The following is a 17,633-nucleotide window of genomic DNA, read 5'->3' as shown; positions in this document are numbered from 1 at the left end:
TACAAAATGCTCAGCACGGTCACGTGGAATTTTTCTAATTTGTTTTAAATTAAAGGTTTTAAATTTATTATGACGATAGAATCTTAAGATCAAGTAATATAATTTCAATCCGTTACATCATCCAACGAATCAAGCAATCCTTCCGTCTCCACCTCGTCATCCTCCTCGAATCCGGACACCTCCCCCTCATCTCCCTCATCGTCATCCTCCTCGACTGATTCCATCGCGCTGCACGCTTCCGGGTTCTCTTCCCGCAGCCGCCTGATATTGTTCAGCACAATCTCCATCATTATGTTGCGACACTGATCGTCGAACCGGTACGGCAGCCACCCATTCCGCTCATCGCACACCGTACCACTCTTGGGCGACGGTACCTTCTTCAGCATTTCTTGTATCTTTTTCAGATGAATGTCACAGTACTGGTAGAATATGACCCGGTACGGTGGGATGGTGTCCTCGTCGAACGTACAGTTGATAAAGTTCTGTTCGTCCTCCTTCACCGCCGCCGTCGGTTCCGCCGTTCGATAGTTGATCTTGGTCAGCGACAGGCGCTTAATTTTAATACACTCGTGCAGCGAACCGATCGAGCGGACGCGAAAGTCCAGCAACTGGTACACCCGAGCCTCAAAGTGCTTGCGCGGATCGTACCCATACCGGACCCAGGTTCCACGCCACGGCCCGTTTACATAGTAGAAGGCGACCGACGGTAAAATCAGCCCCAGAGTTTGACTGTTAATCACGAGCCTGTTGATGTTGACCAGCGCATTTTTGGTCCAGATGGGGCGTGCCTTGAACGCGGCCCGTACCTTTTCCACATCATCGGGGGAAATGATTTTCGACGTCAGCATGTGCTGCGCCTGTGCGTTGGCCGTCTCCGGCACGGGCTCGGTCAGCGTAAACGGATGGTAGATGCCGTACTTCTGCCGCCGACGCCGGTACGTGCTCTCGATGGGGGAAATTTTCTGCGTTTTCGGTTCACGCAGCACAAAGCTGTTGATCGAATCGGTGCGACTGAAGCACACGGGCGGTAGGAAAAACGGAATGGTTGTTGGCTTTTCCAGCGGGCTCTTGGTGTTGACACCCTTCGGCACGATATCGCTGTACACGCATTCTACCTTCCCGCTAGCGGGCATGCGAAAGGCGGGCAGTTGTTGAAAATCGCACAGCGAATCAAAATTGAAGATGCGCCGTACGCAGCCGGCAATCTGCACCGAGCTGACCGCCCGATAGTCCGGTTGTGATTTGCGGCGCTGCACGACCACCTTCAGCAGCAGCCCAGTCGCTGGGCGGCCATCGCCAAAGGCTGGCTTGGAATAAATACACTCCGGCCGAAAGCGCAGCTCTAAGCGTCTTTTTTCCTGCCCAAAAGTCTGCAATATAAAGGAGCCTAGTGATGAGAAAACCAACGAATGGAAGACGTCCCATTTACTTACGTTACTTATTTCTCGAATGCCTCCTAGCGTTTCTATCATCCGGTCGGGGTTCTTCACAATCCCGGGATACACGACGCACACTAAATTGCGATGAAATTGATGCTGGTACGCATTTTTCGCACTGTATTCCATGTTTTCGTGCTTCTGCCGGAGCACCACAAAGCGGCGTTTGTTTACGTTTGTTCTGTACCGCCCGAAATGACAGCTCCGAGCAGTTTGACAGCTGCTGCAAATGTCATGCAAAACAGCAGAAAAGAGAGAGAGAGAGAGAGAGAGAGAGAGAGAGGGAGAAAAACAGCATTTGCGCAAATGCAGAAATGCGCATATACAAAACAAAACATAGAAATTTGCACATTATTTATACAGTGTTTGTGATTTGTGGACCATCTTTGGAATATTGTTGCATTTTTGAATAGTGAAATGAAATAAAACTTGATTAACAACACAGTGTACGTACGTAAGCAAGCCATCCGTTGCGGACAATCATCGGGATTTGCGCAAGTGGTGTGATTCTCAAGTAGTTTGCCAGTGACTCATGAGTGAAGAATTTTCTAGCCCTTGAATCCAATTAAACCAAACCGATCAATACATTGTGGACAGCACTTCGCAGCCAGCAAGCGCGTACGTTTGAAGAATCATGTGGGAAAAACGGTACGAAAGCAGGCGGCTGAAGGCGGTCGCGTTCTGCGTACTGCTGGCCGTGTCCACCATGCTGCCATCGACGGACGCCCTCAAGACAAAGAGTCGCAGTAAAAGCTCCTCATCCTCATCCTCTTCCGGGCGCGTATCGAAACCCAGCTCGACGAGTTACAGCAATCCAGGCAGCTTGAGCTACAGCAACTACCAATCGAAACCGGCCCCGAAACCGGCCCCGAAACCGTCTGCTCCGGTCGATACCTCGAACCAGCGCAACATTGGCTGGAACGTGAACAATCAGGCCAAACCGGCTGGTTCCGTGGCTCAACCGGCCGTCAACAAACCGCCTCCCTACCCGGTACAGTCAAACGCCGCCAAACCTCCATATCCGGTACAGTCGAACGCTGGGAAGCCACCATATCCGGTACAGCAGCACAGCAACACACACCAGACCCATGCCGCACCGGGAGGTCCTCCACCACCTTACTCGAACGGACCACCGCCACCGTACTCGGCCGCAAACAATCCCAACATGAACTCCCGCTTTAACGAGCCCCCGCCAATGTACAGTCCGGGCAATCAAGGCTTCCGACCGGGACAGCCCGGTTTTGGACAGCCGGGATCGTACGGTCAGCCCGGGTTCGGCCAACCGGGAAGCTTTGGACAGCCGATGGGAGGATACGGAGGGGCTGGTGGGTATCATCCACAGGGCGCTGGATTCGGCGCACCGCATGGCACGTTCCAGGGTGGTGGTTATGCCCCACCGGTCAACTATGCTCCGCAACCATCATTCCCCATTGCAGCGATTCCGGTCGGTGCGTACAAACCGCAGAGCTCGGGCCTGGGAGTGGGCGGTATTGCTGCCGGCATCGGCACGGGCCTGTTGGCTGGAGCTGCTGGGTCCGCACTGTACAACGCCCTCCGTCCGGAGGATCGTGGACGCTATCGGGAAGGGCCGGGAGGAGGTGGTGTGACCATCATTAATAATGTCCCAGCCGCGGCCGGTGCTGCACCGGTGGAAGGTGCTGCCCCGGCAATGGCAGCCGCTCCAGTTCAAACGTCCCCCGGTGTTGCAGCTGCTGCTCCCGTACCGAATTCACCCCCAGCAAGTGGTACAGCCGATGGATCATCCAACGTCCCGCTAGCTCCAATGCCCGGTTCCAGTGATAATGCGAATCCAAACGCTCCAAACGTTCCCGTACAAACGGACCCCATGGAAACGACCACAGTCGATCCGAACGCGAAACAGTACATCCCACCGCCCGGTCAGTACTATCCGGCCACCGGGCAGTACGTACCGCCGGGTGAATATGATCCAGCGACGGGCATTTTCACACCGGGCCGTTACATCGCCGAGACCAACATCTTCCAGTCCGGTTTGTATGATCCACTGTCGCAGATGTTTACGCCGGGGCGGTACGACGCAACTGGACAGTTTATTGCCGACCCGGACAATCCACCACTGTCACTGGCACCGAACAGTGGTGCCGCACCTCCAGCGCAACCGGAAACAGTTACTCCGGCCGTTGCATCGCAGTTTAAAACTACAAGCGGTGCGAACATGCCGCCAATCTCCAATCTGTTGGTGGCGCTTGGTGCGGTGTTCTTGTCTTTTATTGCACGCTTTTAAAAAAGAAGTGAACGTTGTTTTTGTTATTTATCTTTGTAACTAATTTCTAGTCCTTTAACTATCGATTCAAAATCGACCCTTTTTCGAAAGTATTTTCAAGCGAAAGCACCAGTATTTTATTTTTTTAAAGCAATTTCAAACAAAAAGAATTCTCAATCACCTCAAAAACGCATACCTGAAGCGAGTTTTGAAAAGAAAGCACTGCATCACACGTGATTCCAAATCACAGCCATTTAAAAAAGGTAAACAAAACTTCAATAATGCATCTTACACGGCGCGTTAGAGCCAATTGATATAATTCCTTGCCATATGTGATTTTGTTACTTTATCAGCTTTTATTATCTGAAGCGCTTTGAAGCAGGGATTTTAAGTCTTTTGTTAACAGTATAATAAACAATGGAGTAGGGAAATATTACTAGAAACAAACTAGCAACCATCGTAAGGATAGGGCAGCTCCTATTTTCATGATGCGCATTTACCCAACTACCAAACCTCTGAATAGATTTACAGTTTTTACACTGTTTTTCCGGATCAGTGTCCAATCTTAATACCATTATTCAACGCTCTGAGAGATGTTTTTCAACAGCACAGCTGTCAAAACATATGTCCTCTGTTGAAAAACATCACAGGAGCGTTGAATTATTGCTGTTTACATTGGAAATTGACTCTTGAAACAGTTGAATGTCCCAGTTGTGATCTTCTTGATTAAATGCTACCCATTTAATAGCTATTCATTGAACTGTTTCATGCTCTCTAGCATCGTCTTTCTCTTCAGAGACGTTAGTAACGTTGCCATAACATTACTTTTACAACCTAACATCGCCCTGTCTCTTATATAAATCTGAAGAAAATGCTCTTTCGTGGAACGGAAAAGCCATTGCATATATTTACTCTCCCCCCATGACAAATAAACCTCCCTAGATGAATCTCTTTACACTAAACTTTATACCTGAGCGATATGAGTATATATTTTGTCTCTCTCTCTAGCAATGTCGTGTCTTAATGTGCATGTAGCATTTAAAAGCGTACCAATAAAGGGAAGCGGGGCGACTTTTCGTAGTGTCAGCAAACTTTACACCATGGTAGATCGTAAGCGAAACCGATAACAATACTTTATTAGAGAGATGTAATGCCGCGATCTTGTACTTTTGTCAACCTCCGTGTCGCCAAAGTGTCGTAGATTTGTAAAACCAAGTTGTATTTTCCTTTTGCAGCCCAGCCCAAATGCTGGGAAACAGTTTGTAGAATTCTACCTTTAATGTATGGTGTTGAACAAAACAAAACAAAAAAACAAGGGAAATATTTGAGATGTAACATTTTTGCTGAGTATATTAACCATCACATTAATCATGCAAGGCAAGATAATAGCTATTTTGAAGTTGGGTTTTATAAAACGGTTTTAATGCAATGCTTCCATAATTAACATAACACACTCGCTCATCACATCCGCACTCGCGCTAGCAAGTCACAGTACAGTTGAGCATATTGTTGTAAGGATTTTAGCACGTATGTTTTAAAAGAAAAATTACAGAAACAGGAGCAAGTTGCAAATTTGAGTATTTTGAAGTGACATAGCAAAAGAGTTTTATTTACTAAGCAGCACCTTTTGATTCACCGCGTATGCGAAAATAAAGTAATACCCAAAAAAAAAAAGATGAGTTGCTTGAATTTGTTTTGTGTGTTTGAAAGAAACAAGAAACTTGTCCAAGAAAGTGTGCTCAAACTCATACTGGATTCGAAACTGATCCCGAATCCATAACGGAGCTGGAACCGATCCCAGCTGGTTCTGAAACTGTTGTTGTTGTTATTTGTGTTATTGTAAAGGCTTTGGGCCTCCTGCGTATATTTCCTTAGGAAATAGGTACTTTGAATCAAAACATTTCCTGGAATTATTGCTTAACCCATATCGATCCTGAAATTAATCCTGAACCCATAGCGGTCCTGGACCGGGTCCTAAACCCACATAAGTTCTGGAATAGATCATGAATCCAAACCGATCCTAGAATTGATCCTTAACAAGTCCTGAAACTGATCACAATCCTATATCGATATTCAGCCACTTTCCCAAACTCGATCGCAGAAGAACGATAGTTGCAGTTGCCTAGATATAACGGTTGCTTCATTCTATTTCATGAGTATCCTGCTAAGTTACGCGTACAATATTGAAAAAAATGTTATAAAAAACATCCAAGGAAACCACCATTTTATGTCATTTTGCTAGGATCGCTCCCTAATTCGATCGAGTTTGGGAAGGTGGCTGATTGGAACTGATCCCACAGTCATAACATTCTTGTAATAGCTCCTGAATCTATGCCGGTCCTGGAACTGATCATGAAACCATTCCGCTGCTGGAACTTAATACAAACCCATATCGGTCTTGGAATATATCCTGAACCCATTCCGCTCCTAGAAATGATCCCAAACCCATGCCAGTCCTGAAACTGATCCCAATGCTGTGTCGATCATGTAAGTGGTCCCACAGTCATAACATCTTCTTACTTCTAGTTCTTCTCTTCTTGAACTTATTCGGAACGCATATCGGTCCTAGAACAGATCCTGACAGACAGACCCCATGCCAGTCCAGTAACTGATCACAATCCTACATCGATCTTGGAAATGATCCCACAGTCTTAACATTCCTGGAATCGCTCCTGAATCTATGCCGGTCCTGGTACAGATCCTGAAACCATTCTGCTGTTCGAATTTAATCCGAACCCATATCGGTCTTGGAACATATCCTGAACCCATCCCGCTCCTAGAAACTGATCCCAAACCCATATCAGTCCAGACATTGATTCCAAACCCATATCAGTCCAGCAATTGATCCCGAACCCATATCCGAACGGTCCTGGAACAGACTTCCCTGAACCCATGGACGGTTATGGCACAGACCCTGATCTTTTACATTGTAGCATATCTGTTAAACAGAACTTATCATAAACCACACTATCAGCGATAGACACAGTGTGACACACTCCGGAAAGCCAAACCACACTATTGCAACACATTCATTATATTTCATCATATCAATCCCCACCATAGCAACATACCCAGACCATACCGTCCATAGAAAAAAAATTGTAGCAAAGTGAACAACGCAGAGAACGCATAGCAATTTATTGCTAAAAGCGCAGTGTAGGCAAAGATCGACGAACGCACCCGTTCTTTGGCTAGAACAGTTTATAGTTTCCAGATCCTTCGTAAAAACACTAAAAGCGCAGCATAGGCACATAATGACAGACACCTCACTCCGATACAATGTATAAATTGCACCTCATATCAATAACCTTTATTTGGGATAAAAACACATTCCAAAACCAAATGTACCGAACATATTGAGTATAAATAAAACCAATTCCGACCGTGGAAGTCAGACTCATTCGGACTGTCAAGATAGGACGTTACGCTGCCCAAAAACTTCGCCTTCCAACTTGTTTCAACAGTTCCGATTTCAAGAGTTATGTTCCACTTATCTTCTAAACTAGAACTCTAAGGTAAGGCTTCTAAACTCCAACGTTTCCAGTAAGGGAAACCCCTTCTGGATTTTCTATGATCGCATGGACGATCAAGTGTTGAAAAGTTCGCAGTTGTAACGTTTGTACGATCATCACATTACATGGCGACCGTAGCTATCTCCTAAACCCATTACAACATGTCTTGAAACTGATCCCGAATCTATACAGGACCTTGAACTGATGTCAAGCCTGTACCGGTCCCCTGTACTGATCCTGAATCTATTCCAATCCTGCACCAATATTGGGCCTAGAACTGGAACAAAACTTTTCATAATTTATCCTGATCATGTGATGGTGGTGCTGAAACCGGTTTTCTTTTTTTTGCCGATCCAAAAGTTTTACATGAATCTGTCCGGCCGTTGGAACAACCAACCGATACAATGTCTACTCCTATCCTACTACTGCATCCGCTATGATACTGATCATTTCGGTATCTTGTTTTAAATTTAGGACTTTTTTAGTGTACACCTTCTACTATGCTTGTAGGGAAGCTATGATAACATTTTTATAGAAAAATAATTAAAAAAATATTTTTTGCGAACAAAACATTATTCATTTTCAGCTTCTTTGCTGATTGGAAGTATCAAAAAGTTAAATAAAAAAATACTCAAAAACAAAACTCTCATATTAACTTAAATCCACTGCTCCAATTACCATGAACCGGGTCTATTTCAGGAATTAGTCAAACACTGCTGCCACACTTGCCTCCCAAACCACCAGCCCTGTTACCGACCATAACTTAATCCACCGCTCAGTACCTAGTTGACACACATCAATAATAAAACCGACGGCCGGCAGACGGATAACGGTGTGTGTCGTCTTTACCTCTTCCCTTTTTTTTTGTCTGCCCTAAAGGGAAATCCCAAGAACACGGAAAACGAAGGATGGAAAGCGCGCGTGGAAAGATTTTCTTTTTCTTATCCCTTTCCTTCAATTTTCAGACGCTTTCGAATGCAAGAAGTTTGGTGCGTTGAATTATGCACCACGGGAAGAATCGCACATGGTGAGGTCCTTGAAAAGTCCTCCCGCTCGGTCGGGGTCGGGGTGCTATGGACTGCTATTGAATAATGGACACGTTAATGTCTTTCCATATGGGCGAAACGATCGTTTATTAGAGCTGCTTGCTTTACGGACAAGATAGAGGCGGACGAATTGGTTTAAAATGATTTGAGAAAAAGGAACAAAATATGAAAGCTAATGTAGCATAATTAAACAAATATTCAGCCAAACGAATTTCAAAGTGAATTTTAAAAATACCGTTCAACACACCAACTGCGCGCCAACACTTTCCCTCTCACAAAAAGCTGACGAGGTCAATGCTACGCGTTCGCTTACGCAGCGTCCTTCAGCCGATACGGATAATTTTAAATTGTCCTCTGGACGACTCACTTCATCTCCTTCCCTCTCCCCCTCTCCTTTCCAGATTGCCCCGTTACGAAAGGGCCGCCCCTTTCCGCCGTAAATCATAGTGTTTAACCACTAGCAACAGCGCGTGCAGCACATGGCACGAAATCATAAAAACCCGAGCCCTAAAATCGTCTGTTTAAACGATGATACCCGCTGTAATTAGGTCGGAGAAAACTCACACCCCCTCTGAAAGTCTCGGCACGGCAAACTGGACCTGTCACGAAGTGGCCAAGGGCTGGTGTTTTGGGCTGAGGTCTGAGAACGCTAGACGACGGTACCCACCGGACGCAAGGTGTTGTGTGAACCATGGGACAGAACACACCATTTTTCTCACCGAGTTTTCCCCTTTCTCTGCCTTCCTCCCTCTATCTATTTCTCTCTCTATTTGTCTCATTATCAGTTTCATGGCCTCCAGCGAAGCGAAAAGGGTGTTGAAAATTGTCATTAGAATCAATCGATCCATCCAAGTAACATGGAACGATATCTGTTAGTAATGGAGCAAACAGCGAAAAGACGAGGAAGGAGAACCCGGGCAGAGAGGGTGAAGATGGAACCATCCAAACCATCTGGAGCAGTTCCAGGGTATTTAAAATTATTTATTGAATTTTGAACAGCAAACAGCAAACAGCAGCAGCAGCAGGAGCAAAAAAAAACCCGAAAGAACCTTCAGTTTCGTTGTTGTACTAGCCAAGTGCTCTCGATCGGCGCTGATGCACTTAGTACATATTTTAGCATCTGCAAACAGAGACGCTCAGAAACTCAGGAAAAATAAAGTACACCACAGAGAAAGATGAAAGTTTTTACCCTACGCAAACAAATAAGCATAAAAAAACAGAGCGTCCCGGAACCGGATGTACGGCTATAAAGGATCGTCGCTTACCTTGGATGATGCAAAAATTGGGTCCACTGTCCAGCGGGAACGTCCTTCCCAGGGGCTCCATCGGCTCGGTGGTAAGTATCGGCAGCTGTCGTGCTCTCGCTCTCCCACACACATAAACGCACACTTTCACTGCCTACTAAGACTCCCAGGTCATAGTCACTGTCACTACTGTGTGTCATCGTACACATTCCCCGACGCTGACCACATCACCACATCACCACAGACACACGGGCGAAGGTGAAAGGACATAGCAAGTGAAAGGATATGATACTAGGACACACCGTGCACTTGTGTCTGTAGATGATTCACACACAGGAATACGCGAGAGAGAGAGAGAGAGAGAGAGAGAGAGAGAGTGTTCAGTACGTATCACACGCCATCGCCGCATGTGTCTCCTCCTCCGAAACACTTCCTCCGGCGAGGATCAATTATTCAACTGCAGGGCTGCGCGTTCCTGCGGCGGTAAAAAAGCAACCGCCATCGCCAACGGCAAAACAGTGAGAGTCGGCATGTCCTACGGTGCGCACCGTCGGTCCGCGTTTGCGTCCTGTGTGTGTGTGTGTTTTTTTTTTTTTGTTCGCGTGACACAACCCGCTGGGTTCCGGGTGTTTAAGTGCGCTTACGCGGGAGTACGTTGTCCAAGTTTTTCTTATTGGTGGGTGTGATCTTCGACGTTTTGATGGTGATCTTGAAAACCTTCAAAAAAAAAAACGGCAGCTTTCCAGGAGTTTATCTTGAGACTGAATAAGCTATCATGGTTCGAAATGGCAATCAGTGACGCAGCGCGATGCCATGACGAACCCAAGCCACCGACCCTCGAATGCCGTGTTCGTGATCCTCGCGTCCTCGCAGTGGCTTCGGCGGCGTTCTCCGCTCCACCGTCGCCTGGGGCGGATTGAATGAAAACGTATCGATTTTTCATCGTGTCATCGTGTGGAAGCTTATTCGGTGACTGAGCGGAACGGATATTAAGCTAACTGTGTGCTATGTGAATTTATGTGCGTGCATGTGTGTGTGTGTGTAGTTGTGTTTGCCGAGCGGATTATGTTAGTAATCTCCCCATTGAGCGCGTCCATTAGCCGCCCTGAATTCGCTCGGTTAATGCGTGAAAAATAGTTCTTCTAATGGCCCAAGAAGCGAACCCGCCGGTGATCATGTTTAAAGCCCCGCGTATGCGTGTGTGTGTCTGTGGAAAGGCGCTGATTGAAGCGCCACAAGAGAAAACGTACAATTACTCGTGTGTACACTGGTAGATCAGTAGGCGCTGATAGGTGCGACGCGTGGCGTGGATTGAAAATTTTAAACAGAATTTCAATTCAGCCGTTACGAAAGCCACCACTCGGCCAACCTTGTCTCATAACAAGTCTCATGAAACGTGAATGAGAGCTGTTTAAAATTTATAAAGGTGAAGCAAAACTAATTTACCAATCCAGGGCGTTGGATTTTCACTCTTCAATAGCTCATTCTTTTCGCAGTCCTCACCACCGCATCGCCCGGCACCGGACCTTAGGATCTCCTGGCACCGGGCCAAATGTGCTGGAATGTACTGGAATGCCAGCATAATGCCATCAATGTTTGATTGTTTTAGACTTACATTTGATTCGCTCCCTTTGTCGTCGCTTTGTGTCCGGTGGAATCGTGGATTTATGACGGGTCGTGCCGGGATCACGCTGTGAACGATGAGTAACGCGTGAGTGGGCTCGTGGTACGGGTAGTACGTACGGAACCTGTCTCGCGTGTTCAATGCGGTTCTGGTAGGAATGACTTCTCGAAGCCATAACATGGTGAATGTTTGATGCCGTTTACTTTTCACCCTCTTGCTTCCCCATCTCCTCTTTATCTCTTTATGCTTCATATGATTGCAGGGTTTCCCTAAGAAGCTTGCAGAATTCAGAATTCGTCCCAAAACCAAAATGTTCTATAAAAGGTTGAGATAATCCGTAGAATCTGTTCAAAAATATTCAAAAAAACAAAAATCTACAAAACCTTGGAAATGAGTAAAAACTTCGTGGAAGACCCCTTATCTCAATGCCTGTTTGTGCCTTAGAAAATAAGACAAATACATGATAAATCATGGTATTGGAGGAAAATGTAGTTTATTTTCAAAATGAGGCCTCTTTTCCAAAGGTTCCTTGGGAGTTAAGAACCCTAACACGACTGCTAAACGTATACTTCTTCCTAGGCGTAACTGTTCCTCGCAGTCATTGAGAAGAGTGTATTATTCCTGGATTTCTGGATGTCTTTTATTCATTACAGCCTACCACCAACGTTCTTATTACGACTCGCAATCGTTAAGGCAATATGGATACAACTCAAAGACGTCGATCCGAATAAGAGAATTGATCCGCTGCGGATCTTGTAGAAACCTCGCGCTTTTGTCGAATAAACCACCAGGCCGTCCCTCATCTACCATCGCTAAAGCTAATAATGAATCATCTGATCCTTTCCGTATCTGCTGCATCTGCCTGCATGTAAACTTTGGTGCGTGTTTTGGTCGCGTATTTCCCGGGGAAACTGTCGTGAAAAACAACACGACCCCGTTTATCCCACCCTACTTCCTCTCCCCCCTCGCCCCTCTTCTCCATTTAATGTGTTGCACCCATGCCCGTGCCCAATCAGACTTGATGGTTTGTTTTGACAGAATAATGTCACTTTCATCGAGTTATAATTGTGTTTACTCCTGCGTGCTGGACAAACGGACGGAGCAAAATGAAAAGAAGGAAACGGGAAAAGGTAGGCGCCCGCAAGTGGCTCGACCCTACCCGGGCCCACCCACCGGAGGGTGTCGTCCGCTTCGTATATGTACATGGAGCGCCGCGTGCACAGACCTTCCGGATAGACAAATAGCAATTAAGTGGTGTTTCGTGGTTGGACCGCGATGACGTACGGTTCGTTGGTTGGTTGGTTGGTTGGTTGGTGGGTTGGGTCCCAAACACACACACACACTATCATTGTGGGAGTTTTACCTTTTTCTCTGTGGCTAGCTGGCTGCCAGTATCAGTTACAGAACATAAGAACATCAAAACATCAAATAGAAAAGTACAATAATAATAAAAAGCGAAAACAAGTGAACATGAATGTACAGTACGTGAACGGGAGGAAACTACTACCGGCAACTAGTAGTGGTGTCCGGGTGCGATAATCGTTTGATCACTTCCATTGATGCAATTTCCTCGTGATCGTGCGTTTGGGGTGGGTGCGTTTGGTATGTGCGTGTGTATCGCGGTACATCATCGTCATCGGCTGCATCTAAATTGATTTCATAAAAACACCTTTCGCACATAACAATTAACTCGAATGGATAATGGGTATTTGTCTAGATACAGGTAAGCTATACGAAGGGGCTGAATCGTTCGTGCGTATGATCCTATGTGGCTTGGTTCTTTCCGGGGAAAGATATTTAATTTTATACACATTTATTTGAAAGTTTTCTTGGAAAAATATCAACAAAAACACTGTTCTTAATTTCCCCTTTCTTCTGTGGTAGAAAAAAACAACAGTGCGTCCGACATAGAGGACCCAGACTGGAAAGGCGGTGGGCCAAGCTCGCGCTCCGCTGTGGTACGCACGCCGAAAAGTGCCATAACCGGGATGCAGAACACCGGCAAGGTGAAGTTCGATCCACCGAAGGTGCCCGTCATATTCGTGCTAGGTAATGGATGAACACACCACACGTGGAGCTGATACGTCCAAAATGCGGTCATATTAATTGGCCTTTTTTCCTCTTTCTCTCTGTCTTGCTATGGGTGTAAACTAGGTGGCCCCGGTAGTGGTAAAGTAACGCACTGCGATACTCTGATGCAGGAGCGCCGCGGTGTTACGCACATCAACATGATGGACCTGCTGCAACAGTACGCCATCGGGAATGGTAAGTGGGCACCATTTTATCTTCTGACTCTTCGTTGTTTATCCGTTGTTGGTCTAGGTCTGGTGATATGGACACGTGGGCTTGAACTATCATGTTATGATTAAAATACCTTTAATAGGATAGCGAGTAATAGATATTATAGATTCGGTCCATACGGGCCTTGAACTCTTGTCTGGTATGTTGTTAAGTCGTGCGAGCTGGCGACTGTACCACCAGGGACCTGCCCAAGTGAACGATAGCTATGTCCAATAAAACCAAACACATTGACTGATCTCCTGCTAAAATTAATGCTTTTACTTCAGTTTAAATCCTGGAAAATCCTTAAATGTACAAAAAAAGGACCGAGGACTTTGTTGAGATGTCCAACGTTGCCAACGAGCGAGACAAATAACTTTCGCAGAAACGTAACAAAATCAATACTCTTCCAGTAATTATTTCTCCAATTTGCCTATGATACTCCACCATCGGGTCACAATGCCATCCAATGGCCAATGCCCCCGGCCCTGACAGGCAAACTGTCTCTCTTGCAGAAGTAGGCCTCCGGCACTGTCCACTGTCCAAGTGCACGTCCTCAAGGGAAGGATAATTGCGGCATGAACTTTTCATGGACAAGAAGTAACCATTTCCTTGTCTGAGCGTCCCTTCCTATCTGTCCTGTATCGAACCAGGACCGAGGACCGAAACCGGACTCGATCGATTTCCAATAGCCCTTGATTTGCTTTCGTCAGTTCGGGTGGTGGATTGCGCGGTTGCTGGGGCAGCCCGGGAGTTGATAAATTAATCAAATATTGATTAAGGTCAAATAGCGCACCTAACACAATCATTTAACCGGATACGCCACATTACCATACCGCTTTTGTTCGGTTGCGTTGGACATCAAATCCCCGCTCCTCGCCCAGGGAAGGAGGCACGTCCCAAGGTCTTGGAGCGAAGCTTCTTGACGCGTTGCTGACGGATTTGGTTGACGGAAGCATCAAAATGGTTTTTGTTGTAACACGGTAGCTTTTCCTTTATCCACAGATATGCAAGACTTCTCCCAGCTTTCCTCGCGCACGGTCACCGAGGTGCTGATGCTGGAAATGAAAATGTCACCCGCCGCCAAAACCTACCTGGTGTCCGGATATCCCCGATCGATGCGGGACGTCGTCGAGTACTCCGAGAAGGTACGATATTACTGGGAATTAGGCTTAAGATCATATCTTAACATCAGTAAGTTACCAAACAACGGTCTGTTCAGTACATTGGAGATACGAGCACACTAAACTCACATGCTCCAAAAATCAATCGATACGTTAGAATGCAAATTTCCTCGAACAATACCAATGCTTGATCCGCTTGATACAAGCTGCTGACAGTTTGTTTGTCAAAGTCATTAAACCACTCCGCACTCCACACTCCTCCCTGGTAAATGATGTGCGTTCGTCCCGTTGAGTCCAGACCCTTACATTGGTTGACTATGAATAGATATTCAATTGATTCTGGCCTTACTGGTTTGGTCGTTTGTCTAACCTTGGATGGAGGGAGCACATACACATCAAAAGGGTCCAGCGATCATGTGGTTTTCCCTTTCTCTCTCGTTATCCAGATCCAGGTAATTAACGGTGTGATACTCATATCCTGGCGCCAGGCCGTCCTACAGAAGCAGATCGATTACGGTGCCAAGCTGGGCCACGTGGTGCTGTCGCTGGCCAAGATGGAGCTGGAGAACTTCTTCAGGAATGTGATGCCGGTGGCGGACTACTTCGATCAGAGCGATATGTTGATCGCGGTAAGCAGGATGTTCATTCTTTAGATAGCTGCTAAAGTGTTTATCCAAAGTATTTCTACTGATTTATTACAAATTCTTCGTCCACTAGATAAACGGTGAACGATCGCCGTCGGAGGTGTACAAAGACTTCCGCACCGCCGTACTCGACATACTCGGTGCGCAAGAAAATCAGGAAGCACTGTTGAACGGAGTCGCAGGTATGGGCAGGGGCGTAGATGACATACCCGGCAGTATAGTTAGTGTAGACACGGCACCTAGTCAACCTAAGGTCATTGCAGCTCCACCCGCACATCAAGTAGAGTTAAACCATGCCCGCACGTCTCCGCCGCCGGTCCGTCCGAACCCGCCGGCCGGCCCGATGATGGCGCGCCCGACGTCGCACGGGCTGCTGCACCGGCAGCAGTCCCGCACGAGCCTGCACCAGACGGCGTTGACGGGCATCATGACGGGCGAGACGGCTACGGCCGTGTCGCCGGAGCGCTTTCGGCCACGGGCAGCCGTACCACCGCCCGTCATCTGGGTGATTGGTGGGCCGGGAAGCAATAAGGCGATGCTGTGTCTGAAGGCGGTCGGCAGCAATCCGGGCTGGGGTCATTTCAGGTGAGTGGTGTAGAGCTCTTGTCCTTCGCAAAAATACTTTCCTGCTAATAATGAGCGTTCTTGGGTTGCGCCAGTGTGGGACGAACGCTACGCGCGGTGGCCGAATCGGGACCACGTGTTGGATCGGATAACTACGCAGTGAAGGAAGCAATAACGGCGGGTGAGATGGTGCCGAAGAAGTCGCTCGATGCCCTGATCCACAGCCAGCTGATGCAGTTGGCGGACCGGCGGGGTGTCATCATCGATGGGTACCCGAGGGATATGGAGCAGGTCGCTGATTTCGAACGGAAGGTAGGGGACTTTCGCAGCAGGATCTTGTTCGAAGAAGTGTACGAAGTTCGCTCTAATTATCCTTCTCTTTACAGTACAATCAAAAGCCTCCTATCGTGCTGCTGGACTGCTCGAAGCTGCAGCTTGGCCGGGGCCGGTTGGACGATACCGTGTCCTCCTTCCGCCGACGGTTGGAACTGTTCCGGGAGCTGACGCTGCCGATGCTCAAAGAGATGGATACCGCGGGTCGGCTCACCATCGTAAGTAGCAAGTGTGTCAGAATGTTTTTTTTTTTTGGTTCTCTTTTTTTTCTCTGCCCCACTCCACGCTAACGTCCCCATCTGCACTGCAAAGTCAAGGAACGCCCTCGGGAAACTCCACCACCCACGGCATACCATCAATTTCAGCAAATACATTATTAATCATTCGGAACTTGTGTGTCCTTCCGCCGGAGTTGTTTTTGGTTGTATTATTCACCCTTCGTACACACACACACACATACACCTTCGCACGCCACTCAAATTAGCCCCTCTCCAGACCCTCACAACTCAACCGCCCGTCGGTGGCTCCCTCTCTCTCTCTCCCCTTTCTCGTTCAAGGTTGACGGTGACACGGACAGTCCCACGGTACAGCGCGAGTTCGAGCGGATTGTGCGCGTCAACGTGGAGCGGGTGTTGAACTCCGACCGGCCTGACTCCACCGGGGACATACCGCCGGTACAGATCGGCACGTTCAAGACGGTGCTGCAGCGATCGCAGCGCACCGACAGCATGGACGCGATCGTACAGGATCTCGACGCGGACATGCCCGGTGCGGTGCCGACGATCAGCCACCACGTCAGCCTGGCCAACGGGCATCTGCCGGGCAGTGGGAAGGTGGGGATCCAGCCGGCCAAAAATGGGTACGTCCCCAATGGACGGCCCAATTTCCGCAACATGCTCGAGGAAGCGGACAGCTATCCGATAGATTCGCACATCTAGAAGGGGTGAAGGTAGAAGTAGTAGCAGCAGCAGCAGCAGCAATAGTGGTGGTGGAGTATGCAATAAGTACAAACGACATTCGAGCAGTTGGTAGGAGGTATGTTAGTGAGGGTGCGCTTCAAAAGCGCTTTCCCTGGTTCGGTTCTGGACGTAACGGAGTCCAAAACAGCTTTAACAAAACAAAAATGAACAAACAGGTGAATGAAACAGGTGTTCGGGGGGGGGGGGGGGAAAGGGTTCGTTGCTTATGCATTGGCATTGGTGTGCCAAACGGAAGAGGTATTGGAAGGGACAGTAAAGAAATAGGGGAAGGGGATGTCAAACGTTAGAAAGATGTTGGAAAGATGTGTTATCCTTTGTAGTTGTTCATTCGTGCAAAGAGGAAAACAGATTTGTTAGACGGTAGACAGATATTTTACAGATATCTCGTTTTTTTTGGTAGTATATTAGTGCAGAGAGGACACTAAAAAAGGTGTTATTATTTTTTATTCAATGAAAGAAGTAATCAGTACATTTTAAATGATTGAAAAGATGCAAAGGTTTTGATTTACAGCATTTAAATTGTCATGTAACGTAATAAAACGATATCAAAAATCTAAACTCTTCTAGCATTTTCGTTAGAAATTATTATAATAAAAAACGGGTT

At 47.1% G+C, this 17,633-nt stretch overlaps 3 protein-coding genes across 5 annotated transcripts; 2 read left to right on the top strand and 1 right to left on the bottom strand.

The window, feature by feature from the left end:
- Nucleotides 1-38: 38 nt before the first annotated feature.
- LOC121595419 (general transcription factor 3C polypeptide 5) lies at nt 39-9,516 on the bottom strand. Its single transcript, XM_041919386.1, has 3 exons — nt 9,502-9,516; nt 1,434-1,656; nt 39-1,370 (listed from the first exon to the last, which is right to left on the bottom strand). Exons 2-3 carry the CDS (start codon nt 1,563-1,565, stop codon nt 105-107), a joined length of 1,398 nt encoding a protein of 465 aa, XP_041775320.1. The 5' UTR covers nt 1,566-1,656; nt 9,502-9,516; the 3' UTR covers nt 39-104.
- Nucleotides 1,707-5,218, top strand: LOC121595420 (trithorax group protein osa-like). The gene has a single exon (XM_041919387.1). It carries the CDS (start codon nt 2,071-2,073, stop codon nt 3,697-3,699), a length of 1,629 nt encoding a protein of 542 aa, XP_041775321.1. The 5' UTR covers nt 1,707-2,070; the 3' UTR covers nt 3,700-5,218.
- Nucleotides 9,085-17,572, top strand: LOC121595418 (adenylate kinase isoenzyme 5). Of its 3 annotated transcripts, none has more exons than XM_041919384.1 (10): nt 9,085-9,572; nt 12,989-13,153; nt 13,259-13,369; nt 14,390-14,532; nt 14,955-15,137; nt 15,226-15,334; nt 15,416-15,737; nt 15,812-16,028; nt 16,103-16,267; nt 16,607-17,572. In XM_041919384.1, the coding sequence occupies exons 1-10, from the start codon at nt 9,473-9,475 to the stop codon at nt 16,985-16,987; spliced, it is 1,896 nt and encodes a 631-aa protein (XP_041775318.1). In that variant the 5' UTR covers nt 9,085-9,472; the 3' UTR covers nt 16,988-17,572. The 3 variants fall into 3 exon arrangements, with proteins under 3 accessions (XP_041775318.1, XP_041775316.1, XP_041775317.1); XM_041919383.1 differs by lacking the exon at nt 9,085-9,572 and adding exons at nt 9,993-10,156; nt 12,486-12,827 and having other exon boundaries at nt 15,226-15,737; XM_041919382.1 differs by having other exon boundaries at nt 15,226-15,737.
- Nucleotides 17,573-17,633: the final 61 nt, after the last annotated feature.

This window comes from Anopheles merus, chromosome 3R, assembly GCF_017562075.2.
Source record: "Anopheles merus strain MAF chromosome 3R, AmerM5.1, whole genome shotgun sequence".
Taxonomy (NCBI): domain Eukaryota; kingdom Metazoa; phylum Arthropoda; class Insecta; order Diptera; family Culicidae; genus Anopheles; species Anopheles merus.
Note: the sequence above shows the minus strand (reverse complement) of the source record. Positions and strands in the feature narration are given on the sequence as shown.